A 26,590-nucleotide genomic window follows, 5' to 3' on the forward strand; every position below is an offset into this window, starting at 1 on the left:
CACACCATTTAAAACAGCAGAGTAGGAGATTATCTTCATTACGTAGAGTACTCAATACCTTATTGGCTCCTAATAAAGTATTGATACAGCTAATTTTAACCTTTCAAGAATGCTTTAAAAATAAGCAGCTAATTTTAATGAGAATGGGCAGGGCTGGAAGGTTGTTGGGAAAAGCATTGCATCAGTGAAAACAGAGTGGAGGTGATTTGCTAAATTGGATGATTAGAGTAAATGACTCCCCTCAGGTGAATTTAATGACCGTATGAAGTTTCCAGTGGGGGAAGGGGAGGAGCATTTAGGGAGTTATAAATGAGTCAGTCCAGCACCAGCTGAGAAAATAGCCACCAAGTTTGACTGGTCTGAGCTATTTCACGTCAGGCTTCCCCTTAAAGGTGCTTCCTCCAAGACTTCACGCTAAGGACCAGGCACAAGGAGGCGGCTGTGGCTTAACAGCTCCGTGTGCACCCAGCAAGGTAGGCAAGCTTTCTATCATCTCTCTTTTCTCTTATGTACAGCGCTACCTGCACTTCGCCTCTCCTTTCGGAAGGCGAGCTGCGGGAGGCCAGGTATGGAGCTTCTTCCTCCTCCCACCCCTTTTCTTTTCTCGCTAGCGCTTAGCACAGTGCCTGGCACAGAGTGAGCGCTTAATAAATACCAACTGATGGACCTAAAGGCGTGGCTCGCATCCCAGGGAAGCCCGGAAAGAGGGTGTAAACAGCAGAGGGAGAAGGGGAAGAGGCTGCAGCCCCAAGGGAGAGAAGGGACGGGGTGTCACCCTGGGGCGAATGCAGTGCCCTAAGGGCTGGGGGGGCAGAGGCTGGAAGCAGGTATCCACCGAGGGTCTGGGGCGCCGGGGCGGGGTGGGGGTGGGGCGCATTGGATCAGGCAGAGCTGGGCGACAACGAGGTTCTCCGCGCGCCGGGGGAGGGACAGCTCGAGCCCGGGATTTCTTTCCTATTTCTTTCCCGCGTTCTGGCGCGCGGGGGGGGGGGGGGGGGGGGGGGGGGGGTTTGACCTCGAGCGGGCCGGGGGCAGCCGGACGCACAGCCAAAGAGCCACATCCCGAAGAGTAAGGTATGTGGAAGTGGGAGAGGGGAGGGAGAAAAGAGAGCCCTAATTCGTGCGGGAAGGTGGCCCTGTTGCTAGGCGCCCAGCTCTAGTCCCGCCTCCCTCCGCGTTACCTGGGTGACCGCAGGAGGGGAGGAGGAGAAGGGTGACGGGCACTTACGTGCTGACGCTAATTGTATATGAGCGCGAGCGGCGGGATCTCGGGTCTTTTTTAGCGCCATCTGCTCAGGGCGCCGCCTCCTTCTCCTCCGCCTCCTTCATCTCCTCCCGCCGACGCTGCCGCCGCCCTGAGTCACAGCCTGCGCAGCTCCGGCCGCTTGGTCCCTGCAGCAGCCGCGGGTAACGGAAGCGGGACGGGAGGGGAGAGAGCGCGCGGGGCTTCCAACGGCCGACCGGGCCGAGGTGGGTGGGGGGGCGGGGAGTCCAGCGGGGCTTGCCTGCCCTGCCCGGGCCTGGTCGGGGCCGGGGCTGGGTCCGCGCGCGGACGTGGGAGTGTCCGGGGCCTGGGTCTGGGTCGAGGCTGACCCCTCCCCCACCTCCCGCTGCTGTGAGGGCCGCGGCGGGGGCAAGGCGCATGATCCCCAGTCCCCCGACGAGAAGCCTAGGCTCGGGCTGCCGTGGCCGTGGGAGGGAGGGAAGGCCGGAGGTGGTGGCCGCTCGTGGCCGCGGGAGCACATTTCGCGCGCGCGTTCTTGTCCCTGTGAATCTGCGGGTGGGGGGCAAAGCTGAACAGGTCTCGCGCCCGTGACCCCCGCGACAGAGCGTGGTCGGGGGGCGCTGCACCCTGCCGGGAGGCGGCGACAAAGTTAGGGTCGGGGCTGAGGCGACGTTTGTCCGCTGCCTGCAACACGTGGTGGCGGCTGCATGGCCGCCGTCCCCGGGAGTGCTGTCCCCCTCTCCAGCCATCCCCCTACCTTGCCTTCTCCATCGTCCCCTCCCCCCTTCCCGCCCCTCCTTCCCCCCCCCCCCGCCTTCCACCCTCTGATTATCCCCGCCCCCTTCCTCCCTTCCCCTCATCACCCCCTCTTACCCTCTTCTCATCATCCTCCCCTACTTTTCCCCTTGCCTTCCCCTCCCGACTCCCTCCACCCCATCCTTAACTCGTCAAGGAACCCTGAGGTGGGTGAAATATTTGCCAAAAAGAAAATAGTGAATAACCTTTTTGACTCTGAAATATCTTCTCCCCTCGGGCCTTTTGATTAAACACTGGCAAAAGACCAGCCAGGATGAGCCCCTAGGGTGGGTTTAAAAATTATTTGCAAAAACTTGTAACAAATTTGGGGTGCTCCTTTCCTTGTCCCAAGTCAAGCAAATCTTCTGAGTGCTTTGAATGTCCAGAGGGCAGGAATCAGTGGCATAGTGTGCTGGACCTGGAATTAAGAAGACCTGGGTTCCGAATCTCATACTTGGCTGTGTAACCCTGGCCAAGTGGTTTGACTAACAGCAGTGCTCTAGACAGTTTTGTGAAGTTTGCAGAGAAGTTGCATTGGTAAGAGGCAGCAGGTTCTTTCCATGGGAGTCTCTGATACGGGTGGAATCATAGGTCCTCCCTGCCCCTATTCCTTTTCTTAGCCTCCTTATTTAATAAAGCTTTGTGACCCTGGGTAAGTCACGGGTAAGCTCTTTGCTCTGATTTCACATCTCTTAAATGAGTTCTAAATCTAAATTTGTAATCCCTAGAAAGGCTGCTGATTCTTTAAAGGGATCGGGTACTAGATCAGTAATTTCATTGGTATAGGGACCTCCCAGGTGAGTTAAGTACCTTTTACTAAGGTCAGCACCTGCTTGGGTCCCTAATAGCATCCATAGATTTTGCAACTTGTGGGCTGTCTCAGAGAAAGGACTTGAACCTAGATCTGGCTCTCTAGCGATTCAAGGCTGCTTCTCTGTTAATTAAATAGCTCTTTTTTTGCCATTCCAGGTTAGGAACTGACTTCCCAGACTGATGAAATAAAGCTAAAATCCTTTTTCCTTTTCAGATTGTTTGTAACCTTGTTGTTGCTAATCTCATTACATTTAATTAGGATGACTTTTGGGGAAGGCAGGATGAAACTTGACCTTTTTTTTTTTTTTTTAAATATAAGGAACTTCCTTCAGGGAATTTCCTCTATACCTTCTCAATAACTTAAATGTCATAGGGAGTTGCCTGGCTCACTAAAAGCTTAAGTGCTTTATCTTAGCTTAGAATTTGAACCTAGGTTTTTCCTGACTCCTAGGCCAGCTCTACTAAACCACATACACTTGATATCCTTGAAAAATTTGTTAGGGAATACCAACACAGACATTTTTTAATCTAGTCTTGACTGACTAATGTTGCCTCTTCCCTTGTGCTCTTGACTAACACTATATGTGCTGGCTTAGCAGAAGTGAATGCTGTGTGGATGGAGAAGGGATGGTTTCTTGGGAGTTGATTTGGTAGGTCAGATCTTCATACAAAACAATACATTGCAGAGTTAGATTTGGTGTCATAAAAATCAAACTGCATGTTTAAATCAACATTTCATCCATCAGAGAAGATTTTACTTCTAGTGTATAAATGGACATATACACACAACACACAATGTATATGCTATAGCAAATATGCTAGAGAAACAGTATAACTGGAATCTGAGTGAAAGTTAATATCAGTTGGAAAAGTTTGGGGGCATTTTTTTGTCATTACAAATTTACAACTTCACTGCTGGGCCTGCTGATTAAACTTTCCTCAGACCAACAGTTGTTTTTCTTGATTGCTTGATTTTTTTCTTGGCAGCTAGGTGGTGTGGAAAGGAGGTCAGCCTTGCTTGGAGTGAGGAAGACTGGTGTTTTAATCTTTCAGACACTTGCTGTGTGACCCGTAGTCACAAGTTACCCCATGAGTCTTTCCTCCTGTGTAAAATGAAAAGTAACTCATAAAATAACCAGTTTTATAACATTTCATTTAGATGTATATTAAGACACCTGAAACTGAATATAGTAAACAAATCATTGTTTTCGTGACAAGAAATGAGAACTGGTCATTTTTCAACAAGCACTAGACCATGAACACCCAAATAATTATTAAACTTCAAAGTCAAATCAGAAGCTACATATAGTAGATTTATTGATCAACATTTTTGAAACTCCCATTTTGGAATTGGCATTGAGAACCTGTTTTTGAATTCCTTTTGTATCAGCAGTGGTATTTTCTTGTGTGACTTTAGGCAAGTCACCTAGCCTTTTCCTCAGATTCTTCATCCGTAAAAGAGAGAGTGGCACTAAATGTCATCCAGTATTCTTTGCAGAACGGAGTCTGTGAACCTTGTCTGACTTGTCTCAGGATGGTTTTTGACTTTTTTTTGGACAACTTAGGCAGCCTTTAAAAGAAGGACTCTGAAGGTGTTTCCAAGGAGTTAAAATATTTTGAGCAGTGAAAATACTACTGGAATGAGTAGTACCTTCTAAGGTAACTACTTAGAAGAAAATGGCAGTTAGGTAGTATGTACTGGTGTCTTTTTTTTTTTTTTAAACAAAGTATTGTCATACACTTTCAAGTACTTAGTACTTTGATTCATTATATGCCACACCTGGTGGGGTTGCAATTTATACATCTTAACTTTTAATCGATTGAACTTTTTTGCCCTGTAGTGCATTTACTTATCATTTAGCCTAGATCAACCATTTCATCAATTTATGGTTGAATTGTGACTTGAGCATCATTGCAAGAATCTTTACAGCTGATTGAATGGGTGAAGCTTGATTAAAATTGGGCTGGAGCCGTCTGGAAAAAGGAATTTGTGATGGGAATCAGTTAAAGTTACTTAAAGGGGCATTAGTCTTAGGTCATTGAGATGCTTTTAGAAAAATTTTAAAATTCATGTTGAAATTGGGTTTATTTAATTTATTGTTAATTGTAAACTGAATAACATCATTTTAACCAGAGTTGATTATTACATGCATATTGAAAAGTCAGTGTTCATTAAACTACTAGGTGACAGACATTGTGCTAGGTACTAGAGATAGGTATAAAAATCAAAAGGTCTCTCTGCCCTGTTTGTCATTAATTTAGCAAAGTGACTTGATATCAAAAGTGGGATAGTTAATAATGCTGAAATTGTTGAGTCCCCTCTATCCTAGTTATCACCTTTTGACTCTAGCCAGCTTAGGTGGTGCATTAGGTAGAGTGCTGGGCCCGAAGTCAAGAGGACTTGAGTTCAAATCCTACTTCAGATATGTACTGTGTAATCTTAGGCATGTCACCTGACCTGGGGATAATAGCACCTATTTTACCAGGTTGTGAAGATCAAATGAGATAATATTTGCAAAGTGCTTGTAACACAGTGCCTGATATAATAGATGCTGTAAAAATATTACCTATTAGATGCTTAATGTTTATTATTAGTATGATATCTGGCCTACTTTTTTAGATTTATTTCACATTTCTTCTACTGTTAACAAAAGTGACTAATTTCCTGATTCTCATTCTATCTCCTACTTCTCTCTTTACATAGACTGCTCCTTGTGCAAGAATGGTAGAGCCTAAGTACTAGATGATTTCAGAGGAGGGAGAGGTCCTTTGGGAATCCATTCCTTTAATAAGGAAATTTATTTTATTTTTGTCTTTTTGGAGGGGGGAAGACAAGGCAATTGGGGTTAAGTGACTTGCCCAAGGTTACACAGCTAGTAAGTGTTAATAAGGAACTTTTTTTAAAGGTGGCATTTAATCTGGGTCTTGGATTGATTGGATGAAATTCTGATAAGAGGGTAAAGTGGGGGATGTAAGCTTATAAATAAATGTCAGATAAGACGTTTGGAGAACCAGATATTTTAAAGATAATCCTGAAAGATACTTTAGAGCAATAGTTCATTACCTGGGTTAGATTTCAAGGGAAGGGAGAATCTGAACTAGGATTGAGGGGAAAATTACATCCTTATTTTCATTAACCTCTAATTGAAATATAGCATTTTCTTCACATTTGCATGTAGGCAACAAGTATTGAAGCAACACATACTAGTACTTGCTAGTAAATTGTTTTGAAGAGTTGGTAAGGCTCTGTAATCATTCCCACCAAGGAAGAAACTTCTTTTGAGAAGGGTAAAGAATGCAACTTGAACACAAAGCACAAGATTGTAGTGTGAGGAAAAGTGAGATCCAGACAGCAGAGGGAAAGAGGTCTTTGAGCTGGGGCTCAGGGGTTGGGAGAGGTCTCATGGAAGAGAGGAGTTACTTTAGTTGTACTTGAAAGGAAGAGGAGAATTCTAATAGCCTGAGAGGAGGGAATGCTTTCCAGGAATGGGCTGTTGCTCAGACACAGGCAAGGCAAAAACTTTGCTTGCCGGAGTTTGGAGAATAGCCAGTTGTCCAGTTTGGCTAGTAAGTGCTTGTAAAATTGGAAATCAAAACAAAACTAACTACACTTAAAGCACTGTGTGCTAGGTAGAACCTAGAGGTAGAAAGAGCTTACATGCTATATCTAATACATAGACACATCAGTATAAATGAAATAAATTAGGTTGGAGCTAGATAGTGAAGTGCCCTAAATGGCGAGTAAGAACTTATATTTTGTCCTATTAATAATCTTTTGAGAGCAAGGGAGTGATCTCTTCAGACTCATGCATTTGGAAGATTTCTTTTGGCAGCTGTATAAAGGACAGATTGGAGGCAAGGACACTAATTCAGATGCTTGTGTGCATTAGTCCAGTTGAGAGGTGGTAAGGGCCTGAACTAAGTTAGTAGGCAGTGTAAATGAAGAGAAGGGAACCTAGGTGAGATTTCATAGAATTAGATTTAGAGCTGGAAGGAACTTTAGAGGGCATTGAGTCCAACCCCTTTATTTTACAGATAGGGAATCTGAGACTTGGGTTAAATGACTTGCCAGGATCATACAGCTAATAAGTATTTGAGGTAGGACTTGAACCCAGGTCTTCTGTATAAATGTTCAAGGAAATACACATATGAAGTAGAGAGCCTTTACTTCACTCCCATGGAAAGTTCAGAAATGTGCAGAGGACTCACAGGAACTTATAAACAGATAAAATACATAAAGCGCTTAGATGTATAGGTCTTGCATGAAAGGGAACTAAATTTGTGGTTGTTTTTTTCCAAGTTGTTAAATTGTGGTTTAGACTAACCTCTTCCAGCAATCCCCCCTCCCCAATCCTTTATGTCATAGTTTTGCTCCTTTTGTTGTTTAACTACAGAAGATCCATTTGTGTGATCCTTTCTCTAGCAGCCCTAGTGCCCAAACTTTGGACTTTGATCAACAACCAGTGCTGGCACTGTACAAGAAATCTTGCTGTGTTAAAAACTAGATTCTGGAATCATACTACTAAGGAAATGTCAAGAAACTTTTGAGTCTTGGAAATAGTTGAATCAGAAGGAAGCAACCTTTTACTAAAGGTATTTGTGAGGAGTGATCACAAAGGGTGAAATGTATTATGTAACTGGTGGTGTGGCAGTGAAAGCAAAGAACCTTCTTTCTACCCTAGTGACTCCAATCCCAAATTTGATAATGAAAGGGGGTTGGGGCAGTAGTATCAGGCTAAGTAACAACACCGCAAGAATCATGTTGATCAATATTAAAAATCATAACTGTATTTGTTAAATAATTGCCTTTAAAAAAGATACTAGGGTACCTTCTGGCCCAGAAAATACGCAGGTTTTCCTTTAGACATCTTTTAAAAGCCATGATTTATTAAGAATATCTTTTGTATTCGAAATAGACTAACCAAAGGCCCCATAAAGCTTCATAGAATTTATCCTCACAGCCAAGAATGCTTTGAAGTACCCTTTATGTAGAATGTAATGCTATGAAGTGGAGTAGTATATAGAGCACTAGAGTTGGAATCTGGAAGGTGAATTCAGATATTCCCTCAAGACATTTAAATACCTGGGTGTGATCCTGAGCAAAGTAACTCAAATTCTCCCAGCCTCAGTTTTCTCAACTGTAAGATGGGAATAATAGCACCTACCTTTCAGGGGTTGATGTGAGGATCAACTTAGATAACCATAAAGCATTTTATCAGCCGGAACTCTTACTACTTATTGTTTGTAATGATAATATAAATTAAACATTAACTTAAATTTAAACTTTATTTAAAACTAAACAGTGTAATAAATTCTAAGCATCACCGGCCATAACAAAACAATAGGAAAAAAAAATACTTAAATTTCATAAGAATGGTATTTTATAATAATTTTATAATAATGATTAATAATAAACATGGGTATTTTTACTACACACTGTAGACTTTGTGTACTAATTTTGACTTACTAATTTATTGCAGAGAAAGATACCGGTTTGGAAGAAGGTTCTCAGATTGTCTTTAGAAATCTATTGGATAAAATATAGGAGGATCTTGTTTAAACCGATATGACCTGTTGAGGCTAGTCTAACAAAGTTATAGTTCTGTTGGGGGAAAAAAAAAGACAAAAGAAAACCCTGTCCCTACTCACAGATGAAATAATGTTTTTGAACTTTTTGTAATAGTGCCATATTTTAAAAGTGCATTATCAATTGGGTGCTACTACTGTTAACCAATTTTGAAGTAAAAGGCTTGCAAATCTGATCTTTGATTGGATGATTAATGCAGATACCAATAGAGGAATAGGTTAAGTTATGGGTAGCCTGGAACTAGACAGTCAGCACTACTGATTCCAGTGATCTTTTTGGATGTAATTTCATTCTTACGACTGATACCCTGGTCCTGGAGGGGAAATTAGAATATTCCTTGCTTGCTCCCTGACTCCCTTTTCCCATTTCCTTAAGAATTTCCAGCCTATTCAAATCTTTATGGCTATTGTATACCAAACCCCCATGTCATTCTCAAGCCTTTCTTAAGGGATTCAGCTCTCAAATCAGTCTTCCTTTCCTTCAACTCTTGCTCCCTTCATACTTGGGCTATTAATTTGATATTCTCTCAAACTCTAGAACATTCTAATTCCTTAATCAAAAACTAGCATTCCTCTCTTTGACCCTAACTTCCATTTATTCCTTGTGTCTTACCCATTCTAAATCTATTTTTCTGCCTCCCTAGTGATCTCTAGTCCTTTTTTTAACTCTACTCTTCTTAGGCTTGTGCTCTGTCATTTTCTAGTCTCAGCTCCAAGTGATTCAACCACACAGGGTCATCAATTCAGAAATCCTTTTGTCTTGTTGCTACTTATCCCTTACCAAATTCTAACTGGGATTATTCCTGCTATTCACCTCCTCTGCTCCTTCATGCTACTGAATGAAGGTAGCTGAAGTTACACAATTGTGACTGGTACGGCATAAATTCATATTATATAACCGGGCCAGTGCTGCAGCATGAAAACCGTATAAATCCTCCCTGATTGTTTACCTGTCTTAATCTCTACCAAGCTATTCTAAACATCTTCTTTCCTATAGCCTTCCATACATAACCTTGTTGTCTTCCTAACTACTCAGTCTTTATTCTCTATGTGTGCTCTCTCCCATTACAGTATAAGCAACTTGTGGTACATAAGCTGTAAGTGATTGGTTGATTTTTATGTTCTTGGTCCTAGGTATATAAGGACAGAAAAGAAACAAAACTTTCAAAAAAGCTTACATTTTGTATGAGATGGTGGTGCTGGAACAGTAAGACTCCTTGTGGAGAGATTGAACTTTTTGTTCATTTTATGAAATACTGAAGCTATAATTAGAATTTTTGAAAATTCCTGTATTGGGGCCACTAGGGGATGCAGTGAATCAGGATGACCTGAGTTCAAATCTGGCCTCTGACACTTAATACTTACTAGCCCTGTGACCTTGGCAAATCACTTAATCCCAATTGCCCTGCCCTCCCCCCTCCAAAAAAAAAAAAGCAAAAAAAGAAAATTAGTGTATTTATACCTCATTGTGTTCTTTAGGGGACTGAGCTGGTAAAGTAGCAGAGATAATTTGTCCTCTTAGGAGTAAGGATGAAAGATAGGCAATACAAATATACTACAAGCATGGTTTAAATGCTTTTGGAGGGGGGGTGGAGTACCACATTTTTCTTCTAGCCTCACAATTTCTTTGTAAATACAAAATGGTTTTATACACGTACACATCCCCGTTCCCTTCCATTCTCCATTGACCAGTTTTATTTTATGGTCATAGTGATGTATTCTGTTCTGCTGCTTACTTTTGTCTTTGAGCAAATTATTAAGATGTCTAGTTTTGTTTTTGGTTTTTCAATTAAAATGTGCACCCATATTTGTCTTTGAGCTAATATGTGCCCAAGAGAAGAATAGTAATTGGGTAAAGAGGAATAATTATTTTTGTGACTTGCACTGCTTTATTTCTTGTGAAATACCATTTTGCCTAAAAGACTTTGGTAAAACCACCTGCCACCAAAAGGATCCTAAGTAATAGGTTAAGATACCTTTTCTTTCTTGGGTTGTATATGAGGAGGTGTGGGAAGCAAAACTGGTTTATTCTAGGTTTTTTAGTTTGGAAACTGGAGTAGGGGCAGTGTTGTAGGTGTATGTAGTGTCTTCTTTGCACCTAGATTCTGAAATTTCACTCCTGTATCTTTGCCAAGAAAACCCCAAATGAGGTCACAAAAAGTTGGACACAACTCAAAAATAACTGAACAACAATTACACATCTTTTCACAGCCAGTATAACTGCTGTCCTTTTAAAAATGAATTACTTTATAAATGAGATGGAAAGCAAAATAAATTAATTTGAGGGTTAAATTCTAATGGTGGCTTATAGCTCTCGTCACCTTTTACATTATGTTGACATTAATGTTGCACCCTTAATTGTGGCTTTTTTCTCTTTTATACAGTAGTATAAGTGACTGGGTTTAAATGTTTATTAGACACTCTGCCATGCAATGTTTGGTGCTGAGGATACAAAGACACACATGTAAGATGATTTCAATCCTCAAGGAGTTTACATTCTAATGGGGAAAATCACACATAAAGGGGGCTGGAGGCAAACCATATAGATACATCATGGGGATGTGGTGTGAAGATGGCTGGCAAGTGCTACAGAAGCCTGCTTCTTGGCAAGATGAGGCAAAAGCTCAAACCTATTAAGAACAAGTGGACCCAGATCAAGTAAATTTTAGTCCCTTCTTAACAAATGTTTTTAGGGTAGACCAGTGATTTTATTATTCATGTAAGGAATCTCTCAATTAACCTACAACTTATAGTCTTGGATATTTGACTGGGTCACTGAGAGATCAAGTGACATCAGACTGTCAGGACTTTATTTCTATTAAGATAACACTGCCTTTCTGGTAGCTTAAGGTACATGATTATAACATACAATTTTTGTCACTGTGGTTGTCCTTGTAACAACCAACCAGTGGGTTCACTTCTGCAAAATGCTGTGCAGTAAAAGCATTTTGATATGATGGTATTTCCCTGTATGCTTTGTTTAGTTTCATAGGAACCATTGTGGATCCAGATCTTTTTCTTTTTGACCAGTATTTTAAATTTCTTTATTAGATCCTTGAACCTATCAATAAAATCCAGCATTCTCTTTTGGGGACTTACTTTTCTCAGAGTAGGTCCTAAAGAAATGCTTCAGGGAAAGAGAAAAACACTTGTGCAGCTGAACCCTGGGTTACCCTTCTTGTGGTTTTATTTTCTTGTTCTCCAAGAAACCAGACTATTGATTTCCAAAATGGGTACATTCAGGAATTAGGCTAAGATGATGGAGCAACAATTTATTACTCTTCTGTTATTTCCTATAATTCTCTTTTACTGTTGGATGAGGAGGGAAAGAAAAACTTGTCTTGCTATCCTAGGGAAGCTAATGAAATTTTTGCAGGTCCCAGAAAGGTGTTGGTAACAGTAATCTTGTAGTGGCTTACCAGAAGTGTAGGGATTGTTGCTCGTGAAAATTGCTGTGGATGGTGGGTCTGGGATTTGGCTCTAATATGTTGACTCCTGGCTTCCTAAGGTAATTATAAAGTTAGGGCCATTATGTTTTCAATTTCTCAAACTTATTGTTTATGAATATTTTTAACACTTGTTTATTTCTGTAGATCTCAAATATTCAGAAGTCTTACAACATGGCGGACATTGACAAGTAAGTAATTTGGTTCTTTGCGCTATAAAAAAAATTGACTCTACCTTTGTCTTTTATTATAGTAGTAGTGTGTGAATACCATTTTGGAATAATGTATACTAAATGACTAGTTGTTAGTAATTTGTTCACATAAGATGTGGATAAAGTGTGGATAAAGTCTGGTAATAATAGGTTGCCTTATTTTCCCATTTCTTAAGAGTTCTGATTGGGATGTTATTAGTATTCCCCAAGAAAATAAAGGTGAAAAGAGTGTCCCTTTACATTACTTGGTAATTTATTAGCTTCAACACTAGCCTAGAGAGTTTTCTGCCTGTTGCTTGACTGCTGTATGTCCCAAAGTAAATTGTTTGTTATTAAAGTGATTCTAAACATTGAGGATTTGCTTAAATGTGTTTTAATTAATTAGGCATTTACTAAATGCCTACTATGTGCCACAAGTTTTGCTAGGGTTTAGTCAGAAATACAAAGACTTTAAAAAATGAAAATCTTTGCTCTCAAGGACATTGTATCTGTTGATTTTTATCTTAATTACAGCTGCAGTATTTAAGTTTTAATAGTGCAGAGACTTTATGAATGCCCCTTGTATATATACACATCCCCATTCCTTTCATTATCATGGTTATCTCATCTGTCCTCATTTAAAGTTGAAGAAGGTCTTGAGACAATCCAAGAAGGTGATATACTTCAAGGACGTCTTATCCATATATTATGAACCAGTTCTAACAGTAGTTGGAAAAAGTTGCCCTGGACCAAGAGTTCTTACCTTTTTTGTGTGTTATGGGCCCCTTAGGCCATTTAATTAATCCTCTGAACCCCTACTTAAATAATGTTTTTAACTCCATAAAACTGATTTTGTAATTGTTTTTCCTTTCTAAGTTCATAGATATCTTGACTCTATCAATAAATCCCAGGTTAAGAAACCCTGCCTTAGAGGATATCAGGGAAGTCTCTTGCCAGCCCTTCCATGGAACACATTTCTGTTATAGCATTTGCCCAAGAGCAGGGAGGCAGGATTCTTCTCCTTAAAGATCAGTTTCTCCTTAGCTATCACAGTATAAGGTCTCTCCACAATGACCACTCATTTTTTAAACCAGGAGGTAGCAGGTTGATTTTGTCTTTAGCACAAAAGATTGAGAGAACTTTGCATCATCTTATAAGTTCCCTGTTGTGTATCATTTTTAAAAAGAATGATTTTTAGTGTAGGAAAATGAATTTTTGAAGCTTTTGTTTCCTAGCATGTGTAAATTCTAATCTGCCAATTTTGAATTATAGCAAAGAAGCTGAACTTGACCAACAAGATATCTTGTTGGAAGAAGTGGAGGAAGAAGAAACTGGTGAAGATGCAAACAGCAAAGGTAGTGCCTTGACTGTTGATGTGCATCCATAATTTCTGATAACTTATCAGTGAGTTACAAATGTCATTGGTATATCCCAAACTTCCTTCTTTACCCTCAACCCCATTTGGATTTATTTCTCATTTTAAGGGGTGGGATGAAACATAAGGAATATGTTGCATGCCCCTGATTATAACATTGGGCAGAGGATTTTTTTTGTGTGTTTGCTTTTTTTTTTTTTCCTGTTTTGAACTGTATTTAGAATTTTCATGGGTGTAGAGAGCTATCTTGGAGAGGAACTCTCTCTACCAATCAATGCAGGTTGGCACCTATCTGCTTTTTCATAGTGAGGGTTAGAGGGAGAATTAAAGGAAGAGATCAAAGCTTTAACTCCTAAGGTTCTAGATTCAGGTGAATTTTTTCTCTCCTTTGAAACCAAATTCTCCATAAAGGTGTGTTTAAAAAGTGATTATTTCAGATTTTAATGAGATACTGTGCTGGTTTCTTTTCTTAAAAGATAAGAATGCATTCTGTCTGACAAAGCCATTTCAGTTTAATTTCTAAATTCATGTTGGCAGTTATCAATAAAATTCAAGAATTAAATTGGCATTGAGTAATTTTCTTTTTAGAACTATGGCATGAGTTCATTACCAGGATTCAGGGCGCCTTTTTCTCATTGTGCTTTTCATTAGCCTAATGCTTATTCTTATGCTAAGCTGAGATTTTTCATTCCTTATTCAATTTAGCCCGTCAGTTGACTGTTCAGATGATGCAGAATCCTCAGATTCTTGCAGCTCTTCAAGAAAGATTGGATGGTTTAGTGGGAACATCAACTGGATACATTGAAAGGTAGATATAATCCTGCTCAGTAATCAGTGTTTCTTACACTGTAGGTATACTACCGGTGTGCTATAACAGGGTAGTCCTAAAAGGTTGATTTTTACTAGCACCTATTATAAAGCCAAAGATTTTTAATACTGTCACATTAAGTAACTTAGTATGGATGATAGCAGTCTTTTGAAAGCTTATTTTGGGTTTTAGCATGTAGGGTCATAGCCTGACATCAAGAAATATAAGGATGAAAAAAGACTTGAAGTTATTTAGTCCCTTGTTTTATAGACAAACTGAAGCTAACAAAGTTGAGTGGCTTCCTTAAGAATACCTAACTAGTTTGTGGCAGAGCTGAAAACGAAAGTTCACTTGACTTGTCCAGGGATTGTTTTTCCCCGTTATACAGCTCTGTCTTTGTCTCTTATTAATGATGTTTGTTTGGAGACGGGGTAGATTTTTGTCTTCCTTCTGCCTGTGACAGAAGGATGTAAGGTAGCTATGAATTAAAAGAGGACATTATTACCCAAGGGTGATTATGGAAAGAAGAACCAGAAAAGGCATGGTTCGTTAGGTGATTTACCTAGCAGTTTTACTGATATATCAGTTTGTTAAATTGAAAGTCTTGTATGATTGGCCAAATGGTTCTAAAGTCACGTCAGTGTGAAAATTTGATTGCGTTTGTGAAATGTAACTATTTGGTAAGGTGAAGATCTCTATTCACTTTTGGAAAAAAAAGGGGGGATTTTAAAGCATTCATAAATCAGACATTATTTGGCTTACTTGATTAGTGGTGACCTTTTAATTATTATTGTACTGATAGTTGACTGTAAATGTTTTCTTACTGTAATTGCTTTAAAACTTCATTTTTTTAAAAATCAGTTTTGTATGAATTTCTTAGTGTTCTTTTGTTAGGGCAAATTTGGTTACAAAACATCTGCCCCCTTTTGTTTTAGTGTAGCCTTCTGAATGAATAAGAATCCTTTTTTGGTGGTTAGGAGTTGAGTCTTTTTATCATTAATGCTGAACTGACATAATTTTTGCCTTTTTTTGCTTCTTATGGCTATAAACAAGAAAAAAAGTATTAATTCTCTTTAAATCTTTTAGCTTGCCAAAAGTAGTTAAGCGACGTGTGAATGCCCTCAAAAATCTTCAGGTGAAATGTGCACAGATAGAAGCCAAGTTCTATGAAGAGGTTCATGCTCTTGAAAGAAAGTATGCTGTTCTTTACCAGCCACTTTTTGATAAGGTAATGTACCCTACTGTTTCTTACCTCAAGTATATAGTTTTAAGAATTAGAAATTTGTGCTTTTAATTAAAATTGACAGAATTAAATGTTTTAGTTTCTTGACCTAATGCTGAAATTGTTATTATATGTGGTGTGCCTGGCATTATTTGCCATTGGTAAAAGGGCAAGATTCCAGTGCATCTTGGTGTCGTAGTGAGCTCAGAGGGGAAGAAGAATCCCTAATTTTGTAGGGTGGTTGCTTGACAAAAATATAGGACTTTTTGAGGCAGTAACTTATATTAATTAAGTAACTAATGAAAGACTTAATGGTTTAATCATTTCAGAGAAGTGAAATCATCAATGCAGTTTATGAACCCACAGAGGAAGAATGTGAATGGAAACCAGATGATGATGAAGAGATTTCAGTGAGTATTCTTTTGTTAGAAATGTACAATTTTCAGTCATTAAGGTAATAGTAGCATGTTTAAACAGACGTTAAACAAAATTAAATAGCATTTGAGTGCCTAATGGTACCAAGCCAACTTTGCCACATTTTAATTGGTTAACAGAATTAATATGATAAATAATTTCCCATATTTGGTAGTGGGACAAAAATATTCAGCTGCAAAACTATATTACTGCTTGTTTTATATTTTTTTGGTGGTTGGGAGGAAAATGAAAATCCTGAAAGTAAAAATGAAGCAGAAAGTTCCTCCTCCCAAGCTTAGTAAGTAACGTGTATTTTTTTCAAGGAGGAAATGAAAGAGAAGGCTAAGCTTGAAGAGGAGAAAAAAGATGAAGAAAAAGAAGACCCTAAAGGAATTCCTGAATTTTGGCTGACTGTTTTTAAAAATGTTGACTTGCTCAGTGATATGGTTCAGGTAACTTAAATCCATAGTAAATATGCCATGGAGGATCAGATGCGATCATAGTAATTTAGTATCTTTGTCAAGCATAGCACCATTCATTTGACACATTGAAATAGACATTGATTAGTGTTGTGTTTGACTAAATGCAAAATGGGTTTTCATTCATAATATGATGGAATAGCTTTAAAAAGAACATAGGTTACTTCCTTATGACCAGTTGACATGTAAGCCACTATTTAGGTTGAATGATTGTCAAGCAGAAAGTTTTCTCATACCCCTGTTCTTTCAGCTCTGTCCATTATGGTCTTTTTTCATTATTGTCCTTAACAAAAATCTGTTGGCCTGAGGTTCTCACACCTATATAATGTGATTGACTGACTGAGCATTAAGAAAATATTAAAAGAATAAGACTAGTCATTGTATTGATCAAATTTGTTGCCCAAGTTGTTGACTTTGAAAAAAAGGGGTAGTTCTTATGTATTTATTACCTTTAATATTCAGCCCAAATATCCATTTTGATAATCATTTTTATATTTTACTTGAAGGAACATGATGAACCTATTCTGAAGCACTTGAAAGATATTAAAGTGAAGTTCTCAGATGCTGGCCAACCTATGGTAAACAATTTAAAAATAATGATACTAATCTTAATTTGGAGCATGACTGTTAAATGGGATATTGGAGGGTAGGGGGAGTACTACTTACTTGAAGGCAAGAGTCAGGATGTGTGAATTTATTAAATCTAGTATATCACCTGTATTTTCCTAGTGTTTAACCATTTTAAAAATTTCAACAAAATACAAATATATTCACTTAAGAAAGGATAGGGCTTTGGGTTAACATTGTTTAATGCTCTGTCAAATAGGCACTTGGTTTTGTGGGATGGGAACAAAAGAAGTTCCAACTAATAATATTTTAATCCCTGCAACTGTCTTTTTAGAGTTTTACATTAGAATTTCACTTTGAGCCCAATGAATATTTCACAAATGAGGTGTTGACAAAGACATATCGTATGCGGTCAGAGCCAGATGATTCTGATCCCTTCTCCTTTGATGGACCAGAAATTATGAGTTGCACAGGGTAAGATTATTTTGATGTTTCAAAACATTATACATTTAAATGTAATTGTTTTACATATATTTACAAAGGAATATCTTATTCCATATTTGAATCTTAGTATTTCAGAGCTGGACCTATTTTCTAATCATTGTGACTTACAGATTTGAAACGTGCTAGAATGTAAATTGTTGGAGTAGAGACAATTTCTTATTCTTAATAACTGATTAACATATTTTCCTTAATGATATTCGTATAGTTTCTCTACATGAGGCCTCTTTTTTTTTTTTTAACTCTCTACTCCTATCCCCAGATGATTTTTATGTATACTTCTGTATGCATTTTTTTCCACCAATAGAATATGTAAGCTCCTTGAGAACAAGCCAGGCCTTTGATTTTTTTTTTCCCAGTCTTTGTGTTTCCAGTTCCTAGTAGACAGTAGGTACTTAATAAATGCCTTTTAATTGGTTTATTTGTATGCCACCTAACAGGGTGTACAGTTCTTCCAAATAGGTGAACTACAGTTGTTAAATGAATTAGTCAAATCTTGATGTTAAATCTTAAAAAAAAAATTGTTTTATTAAAAGTACTTGCGCTTAGAAGGAACATTTTTATTGTTCTGCTGTGGACTTAAGCCAATTGCAAATACCATGATGTTTTCATAAAATGTATAATGCTATTTGTCCCCTACTTTATATTTTCCTTTGAGAGGATTTTTTTTTTTTTGTAATAGTGATCAAAACTTTCTTGTTTGTCAAAGGTGTCAGGTAGATTGGAAAAAAGGGAAAAATGTCACTTTGAAAACTATTAAGAAGAAACAGAAACACAAGGGACGTGGGACAGTTCGAACTGTGACAAAAACAGTTTCCACTGATTCTTTTTTCAATTTCTTTTCTCCTCCTGAAGGTAAACAGCATTTTAATTTGGGATTGGGCGGATGGCTAGGTGTATTGTTCTTAAAATATTGATAATCTTATCTTTTATTTTTCTTTCTTTTTCTCCCTTTATCATTTATCTGTAGTTCCTGAGAGCGGAGACCTGGTGAGTCCAATTATTTTCTTTAGTAAAGTAATAAACTGGAGATTGAAAGGCTTTTGAAAGATGTTAGTACCAGTTTTGTGCCCTAAACTTTTATACTAACATTCCCATGTTTTCTGAAATGCACTTTGCTTCTTAAGCAAAATGAGAATGCTTTTTTATGCTTTATTGCAAGGGTCACCTCTACCCTGTACAGAATAACACTTTATGATTTGGCTTACTCCAGCAGAAATTGCTTATGTCCTTAATGTGAAGTTGGTTGAATGTTTGGTTCTCAAAGTGCTTCTGTGTCTGAGCCATCTCAGTTCTAGAAATCAGACTTGTTCTTGGGTGCTGTGGTGACCCCTGCTGGATTCTGAGAAATGTAGTAGCATTGAGTAGACTTTTTTTTGGTTTTGTTGAGTTGGGCATATAATTATTATAATAATTTCATATGAGGTTGGATGAGTTTGGTAAGAAAGATTTTGAAGTGTTAATTTTTATTGATGAAAATGCCTTTTGTGATAGTCGCCATCTTTGATGTTTTTAGGCAAAATGCTGTCTTAAAATAATTTGCAGCTATGACAGCATACAGTGGCATATGTTCATTCATTTTGACCATTTTAAATAAGTTATGTGCAAAGTTCTGTGATAGGCATTGATTTATTTAATGTTTTCCTTCTGTGGTGAAATATAATAATTACTTTCTATACATATCAGTTTCATTCCTTTACAAAATCTTTACCCACTGCTTTAGCATTCTTATTTAGAGTTCTTATTTATAATGCTTATTAATATTTAAAATGTTTTTGTTCTGCAACTAAGGGGGTGGGATCATATGGACGTCATTTAGAATCTGATTGTATGCTTGTGATTAGTACATTTCTGAAATGTTTTTGCCATTAACTAATTTTTTTATAAGATTTTTTTCCAATCAAAGATAAAATTTTAAATTATATCACCCTGGACTCTCTTTTAGGGCATTTTCCTGTAATCTTCTCAAAATCAGGTCTTCTTGTTAAGTGATGTAATAGTCTTTTGGATTCTTTAGCTTCTTGGTTTAATAGAACCTAATGCCCTAGCAGGTAAAAATATATATACATATTTCCCACAGGTGTAATATTTGCTATTTTCATATTCTTAAATATACCATCCTTAAAAAAAGAATTTATGGTTTAGGTGAATTGTAGGTGAAACAGGGAAAGATCAGTAACTTAAGTTCTCTTTTGCTACCCTGACATTTTTTTTTTGCTTTTTAAAATGAAGCTAGTTACTACTTAGATTCTCCTATTTCTCCCACCTCCCCCCATCCCCAATTTTCACTTGTATTTCTTCCTTGCTATCTTCTCCCCTTTCCCTATACTTATTTCACTAAAGAATTGTATGCCTAAATCATGCTGTTTGCCACATAGCCATACATGTAGGCTAATTTTAAAATTTCAGGAAGGTAAAGGCAAGATTATCTTGATTTTTACCCTTATTCTTTCTTTTAAATCCAAGAGGTCTCTAAAGAACAAAATATAGTTATCTACATTTGACCTTTGTAAAATGTGAACACACTACGTTTGTGGCTTGTTGAAAATACAAATACAGTTTTTGTGGCTCATTTGTTGAATGTACCAGGACTCCCTTTTATATTGGCTAAAAACATTGGTTCAAATTATTGAATTAAAATGTCATTTAATTCACCATTTTTGAATCGTATGTGGTTTGACTGAGAAAATAAGCTAGGAGGGGTGGCTAGGTGGCGCAGTGAATAGAGCACTGGCCCTGAAGTCAGGAGGACCTGAGTTCAAATGCAACATCAGACACTTAACACAAAAACTAGCCGTGTGACCTTGGGCAAGTCACTTAACCCCAATTGCCCTCCAAAAAGCAAAAAAAAATAAAATAAAGAAAATAAGCTAGGAAAGGGTGTACCTAAGCATTAGAATGTACTGTTCCTTGTACACTTAGCATGGCTGCCATCCCAGTTGTATAAAGATTACTAACGTAACTGGTTTAATGAAATTGTTTTTGTTTGTCTTTTACTTATAAAGTACTGTTGTCTTGTACAGGATGATGACGCGGAAGCGATCCTTGCAGCAGACTTCGAAATTGGTCACTTTTTACGTGAGCGTATAGTCCCAAGATCAGTATTATATTTCACAGGAGAAGCTATTGAAGATGATGATGATGATGTAAGTGAAGATGAATATCAGTACCACAGTAACATAGTCTTCTAGAGGGCAAGATCCTTTTGAGGTTGTGAATAATCCAGTGCCTATAGTAACTGAGCTAAATAGTGAATTACAATGCCATAGCAAGGTGGCTTAGGTATATTCATGGAATTTCCTTATCCCATTGGCATAGCAAAACTTGTGAATTTTAAAACTGTGGTTGGTGCTTGAGTTGACCATTTTAGAGGGCATAATATGCAGAGATGATATTTTTTGAGTCTCTTAGATGATAATCATCATGACATAAATATTAGTGGCATGACACTCATTAAAATTGGATTTTTATCATTTTTCCAGGTATTGACAAATAGATCTTTTGATAATTATTGAAGAAATAATTGTTTTGTAGTCATGCTATTGAACACTAAGTGCTTCTAAAATTAATTGGCTCACTAGCAGTCTTATATTTGGTTAACCCAGGGTTTCCCCCTTTTCTGAGCTGCAGTTTTCTCATGAAGAAAGTTGGACTAGATGATCTCTATATAAGATCCTTATTGTTGTTTTTTGATGACTTTATACCTACTTCCAATGAATGGGGACGGATAGGGTGGAGTAGGGGAATAGTCTGGTTAGTCTTTCATATTAATCTTAAGAACTAGAAATGCTAATGTGCTGTAAGGGATAGCCTTACATAGCTATGATTTTGAATTAGATGACCTGGGAGGTTCCTTTTAAAAAATGTTTTGATACTGATAGTTTTTAACGACCATATTGAAATAATTTTTTTTTTCTTTTTAGTATGATGAAGAAGGTGAAGAGGCTGATGATGAGGTAATGTTTACAAGATGAAACAGCTAAATTGTTTAATTTGTGATTTGCTTTGTTGAATATATACCAAATTAGCATGAAGATTTTTGGCATAACATTTACTTTAGCAAAAAAGGAATAGTTTAATCAAAAGATGTACTCTAATTCTACAGGTAAAAGTATACTGTGTATGTATATAGTAGATAAGCTGCAAAACTGTCAGCAACAATGTTTTATTTAAAAATTTTGTTCTGCTGCAGGGTTATCAGCTCTTTGAAGAAGTCAAAAGCTGCAGTAATTTTTTTCAACGTTGGCTGCAGTAAATCTTTTCAATAAAAGCAGACTGGATGTGTCTCGAGTTTTGTTGGGAAATTTTCATATTAGAAGCTTTCAAATTAAATTGCATTTTTCATCAAAGTCTTGTAATGATGAAAACTTGTTGACCTATACTATAATTTAGATTAACCTGCCTACATTATGAATTTTTTTCTACTGTACCTACTTCATGGATGCATTTTGAACTTTAATATAGGAAGGGGAAGAAGAAGCTGATGAGGAAAATGATCCAGAATATGATCCGAAGGTGAGAAAAAATGTCTTTTTAAACGTCTTAAATGTCTGTCTAGATAATTGTGTGATTTTGGATGTTTTTGTTTCATTTTGAATAGTGTTCTGTTATTAAAGACTGAATTTAGCTGTGAGATGAGATTCTTTAAAGTAAGCATTTATGGATTTATGATTTCTAGGGCAGAAACTCTAGAATTTTGTGTGATGTTTCCTATGAATAGTGCTGTCTGTCGATAAAATTTGGATTCTTTTTTTTTTTTTGTAAGTAACTTGTTCAAGGATACACAGCCAGTTATTTCTGGGTGTGGTGCTAAGTATCTGAGCCTAGATTTTATCCCCAGGTCATACCCACAACTGGGGCGGTATTCTTTCTCTTTTAGCCAGTTGTGGGGGGCCCCCCCCCCCCCCTTTTTTTTTTTTAAGCAATTGGGGTTAAGTACCTTGTTCAAGGTTACATGGCTAGTTATTTTTGTGTGGGTGTTAAGTATCTGAGGCTGGAACTGATCCCAGGCCTCCCGACTCTGGGACTGGTGCTCTTACTACGCCACCTGGCCACCCCTATGGATTCTTATTTAATTCAACCTAATTCTTCATGACTTGAGGCTTAAGATCTGAGAATTAATATCTATGTGTAAAAGTTTTTAAAGTCTAAATATCATCTTACTACCCTTGCAACTTTAGTTTTTATTAATCTGTTACTGAAACTTTGTTTTGTTTTTGCTTTTTGGAGGGCAGTTGGGGTTAAGTGACTTGCCCAAGGTCACAGGGCTAGTAAACGTTAAGTGTCTGAGGTCAAATTTGAACTCAGGTCCTCCTGACTCCAGGGCTGGTGCTCTATTCACTGCGCCACCTAGCCGCCCCCATCTGAAACTTTCTTCTTATGGCAAAGTAAAAGACTTTCCTTTTCCCGGTAAGTCATTTAAATGTTGGGTAAAGTCCATTGAGCAAATTGATACCTGAGGTCCTTACACGGGATTATATCTTGACTAGTGGGGACCCTTGTTTTACTCCTACTTCCCATCACCTTTAAATGGGGCACTCCATCTTCTGGATCTGTGTTTTTATCAAGCATACAACTGTGGTCTCTTGACTTTGACTATCTTAGGAGTTGTTCTTTACCCACCTTGAGAAATTGGAGGAATTACCTGAGAATATTTGACAGCTTTGACACAGTTGTGCTGAAAGTGGCCTTGACTTCTGTTTTCTGTCTTCCTTTCAACAGAAAGATCCAAACCCAGCTGAGTGCAAGCAGCAGTGAGCAGTATGTGCTGTGGCCTTGAGGATTACTGCACTGTCCCAGCCTAAACACAACTAGTAGTTACTTACAGCCTTATGTTTTGTATTTTCTTGGTAGAATCAAGTAAACAATTTTTGTTAAAAAAGGAAAAAAAGAAAAAACGAACGTTTAAGAACCAGTTCAAACTATATAGATTCATTCTACCTAGCATTTTAATAGTATAATTTCTGCTGGATATGTAGAATGCAGTGAATTCCCTAACGCATGTCCATTGCTACATAGTTTGGTTCTTGTGAAGTCTTTTGTCATGTAGCTATTAGACTGCAGCTTTGAAAATTATCCAAACTGTTATTTGAGACCAATATTGGTTTAGAAAAAAGAAATCCTTCTGAAGAACCAACCAAAGTATTTTTTCAGCCCAGTAGTTGAATGGGTTTAAGTCTGCTTGCACTAGCTGTGCCTTCATTACTTTGTTAGAGAAATGCAGTGACTTGTATTAACTAGGAGACAAAGCATTTTGAAATTTGGTTTGAGAAGAGACTAGTACACTAGTACTAGTTAAGAATTTCCAGTAAGACCACATCTAATGTTCGTTAACTGCTTGTTTATGGATTTTTGTATTTTAATGTGACATAGTGATCTACAAAGAAACTTTTAGTCATCCTATTAAGGTCATTGTTTACCACTGGGGTGTGAATAAAACCTAGTATTTTCAGAAGTTAGCGTCCTCTTCTACTTGTGTAACTGTGTCCATTCAAACTGAAAGCATCTTTCCTTTTCTGTTATTAAGGTATTGTGGTGCACCTTCATTGACAATTATTACTTATACCACCTAGTAGAAGCCGATTGCAAGTTCTTTTTTTGCTATTTAAAAATAAATTACCAAGCAGAATTTAGTCCTCACAAGATAAATGTCTTAATTTGACACATTTGGAAGTTGACCTTGATAGTTGTAACTAATGGACATTATTTGGGAGAACGGACCGGACTTTAAAAAGCAGTCCTGCATCTACCAATATATAAGTGTGAATGAAGAACCAGTGGACAAAATTTTAAATCATAATAACCCTTTAAAGATCATTATTGTTAAAGTTAAATTTAACTTTAAAGTCTTGGGGTTGAAGCTAGGGAGAGTTCTATTCCAATTCTCATTGCTTAATATGTGAGTATATTATTTACTCATACCTCTAATCTATCCATATATTTAAATGGGTAGTATTGTTTACTTACCTACCTCACAAGAGTGTTGAGGCTTATTAATTTACATTATATAAAAATTGTTCTTGGTCATTAAAAAGTCAGAAATTTTAACCTGTATTGTGTATGTGTTATATTTAGCACCTTGTTTGAACCAGGGTTATAATTTTCAGACTGGAAAACCAATGGCTAGTACCTCTGTTTTAGATTTGTACAAGAGACATTTTTGTGGCAGATCTTTGTGCTTCTGCTAGAATTAGGAATCTGCACTATATGAAAGCATCTGGGGATTCTGGATTTAATGACAGTAATGCATTCCTTTTCCAAGAAAGTTGGGAAAGTAAGAGCCATACTAAAATACCTCAGGCTAATTACTGTTATTTGGTTGGGGGGGAGGGTAGAAGGGTTGATTAATTTCAAGGCTTGATGGTGAAATTGATGTCCATTGGTGAATTCTAAAAAAAAAAAAAAAAAAAAAAGGGAAGGCCAAGAATTTAAGATTATTATATTTGTTTCATTCTTATAGAGATGATATAACTTGTTTCCCCAGCATGATTTGGGGGTAATATGCAGAAAACACTTGGTATTTGCATTGTGACTTCCATTTTTCACTTCAGAACATTTAATTTTTTAACTTCTAGAAATCTTTAACTGAACACATTGAATTACTGTATGAAAATTTGCTATGGAAAGATTTTTGCGTTAAATCTCTTATTTGTCCTTTGTTATTTTTACTGTCAGGTTAATTTTGGTGATCTAAATTTGAGCTCACTTTCTCTGTATCTTTTGATCACTTTTCCTGCCTTTTTGTTTTTCTTCAACAGGTAGAATCCCATTTGAGTGAACTTTAAGGAATATCAAAATTGTTAAGTTTTATACAACCCTTTTTGAAAAAAATTTTTTTTGTTAAAAATGGAAGAGTAAATGGTTATTTGCTTTTACTTACATGAAACAATTGTCAGGGATATGCCACATTTGTGTAGTGACCAAATAATGGAGGAGTAGGTTTTCCAAAAGAAACGTTCCTAAACTCACTAGAACCTGAGAGTAAATAATACTATTCCCTTCTGCTGAAATTATATTTGATTGTATTCAAAGATTATTAATAAATTTTGACATGTTTTTCAGAATGTTGTGTTGGTAATGATTTGGGCTTTTCTTTATTGAGAAAGGGAGGACTGTGTTAGAAATACTGTTTCCTGGCTTCTTGTTACCTACTTCAACTGGGAGGGCCTACAAAATGTTAGGATTTGTAAGTTGCTTTGTGAACTGTCATAGTTCAGAAGGTAATCCACAACATTTTAGAGGTTTTTAAGGAAGTTTGTTGTTTTTAGATTTCTGCTAGTTTATGATTTGTCTAAACTTTCATTTTATAGTCCCCCACCAGCCCAGCCATCGGGAGCCAGGAAACAATTCACTTTTATTCTTTTAAGAACTCTGAATGACCAACATAACATTTTGCATGCTTACTCTTATATATATTGATGTTTACATTTTTATATATAAATAACAGAACCCTTTCTAATTGACTACCAACTTCATAAAGACTGTTGAAGTATGTTTGCTGTATGGATTTCTCATTGAACAAAACTAGTATCCAAGTCAGCAAAGCAGCATTCTGCATATGTAGAGCTGTACCTCACTACATTTGCTAAAATGGGATTCTACCTGTCTCTTGTTTCCTTTTTTAGCCCTAAAAAACCTGGTTGTTTCCTTGTAAGGAAATTCAGTTCTTGATAGAAATATTTTCATTGCACTATCAATAGTATATAGCAAAATGGTTGGTGATTACAGTAGGGTCACTAAAGATAACTGAATTTTCAGTGTTTACATATAACTACTTATGGGAGAGTATAAAATTGGTGCTCTTCTTGGTTTAAATTAGGTATGACTCCCATTCTTGTAAGTAGAACTTGAGCTGTGGTTGGCTGAAACATTTCCATCCCTATCCGTTTAATATATATTAAACCATTTAATATGCAAGTATTGAATGCCTTTTTATTTTAATTCTTTTTTTCAGGATTTGTTAGTTCATATAAAACAAAATTTAGCATTCTTCGTTTTGAAGTGATATAATTAGTTTTTAGACTAAATGTTACTCTTTAGAAGTAAAACAGACTGATTATAGAACATGGCATTCTTGCACTAATTTTAGAAAAAAAATCTGCTTTTTACTAATTTCAAAAAAGGGAAACCAGTTGGGATTTTTTAAAAATCTATTTTGCTGATGAAATA

At 37.3% G+C, this 26,590-nt stretch overlaps 1 protein-coding gene across 7 annotated transcripts; it reads left to right on the plus strand.

The window, feature by feature from the left end:
- Positions 1 to 368: 368 nt before the first annotated feature.
- On the plus strand, positions 369 to 26,341 carry NAP1L1 (nucleosome assembly protein 1 like 1). 7 transcript variants are annotated; one of them, XM_069094827.1, is made up of 15 exons: positions 369 to 473; positions 12,013 to 12,056; positions 13,329 to 13,411; positions 14,137 to 14,239; positions 15,326 to 15,467; positions 15,791 to 15,871; positions 16,199 to 16,327; positions 16,861 to 16,932; positions 17,256 to 17,395; positions 18,132 to 18,277; positions 18,393 to 18,412; positions 20,446 to 20,568; positions 21,346 to 21,378; positions 21,887 to 21,937; positions 23,144 to 26,341. In XM_069094827.1, the coding sequence occupies exons 2-15, from the start codon at positions 12,040 to 12,042 to the stop codon at positions 23,177 to 23,179; spliced, it is 1,176 nt and encodes a 391-aa protein (XP_068950928.1). In that variant the 5' UTR covers positions 369 to 473; positions 12,013 to 12,039; the 3' UTR covers positions 23,180 to 26,341. The 7 variants fall into 7 exon arrangements, with proteins under 7 accessions (XP_068950928.1, XP_068950922.1, XP_068950923.1 ...); XM_069094821.1 differs by lacking the exon at positions 369 to 473 and adding an exon at positions 810 to 827; XM_069094822.1 differs by lacking the exon at positions 369 to 473 and adding an exon at positions 810 to 827 and having other exon boundaries at positions 16,202 to 16,327.
- Positions 26,342 to 26,590: the final 249 nt, after the last annotated feature.

This window comes from Petaurus breviceps, unplaced genomic scaffold (assembly GCF_028583685.1).
Source record: "Petaurus breviceps papuanus isolate PSGF00001 unplaced genomic scaffold, PetGlider_PUasm1.0 221, whole genome shotgun sequence".
Classification (NCBI taxonomy): Eukaryota; Metazoa; Chordata; class Mammalia; order Diprotodontia; family Petauridae; genus Petaurus; species Petaurus breviceps.

What these genes read in the sequence shown, in the direction of transcription:
- NAP1L1 (XM_069094827.1), top strand. An exon ending in TCAACTGGATACATTGAAAG is followed by an intron (nt 14,240 to 15,325) that starts GTAGATATAATC and finishes TAAATCTTTTAG; the next exon opens with CTTGCCAAAAGTAGTTAAGC. An exon ending in TTGAAGATGATGATGATGAT is followed by an intron (nt 20,569 to 21,345) that starts GTAAGTGAAGAT and finishes TTTTCTTTTTAG; the next exon opens with TATGATGAAGAAGGTGAAGA.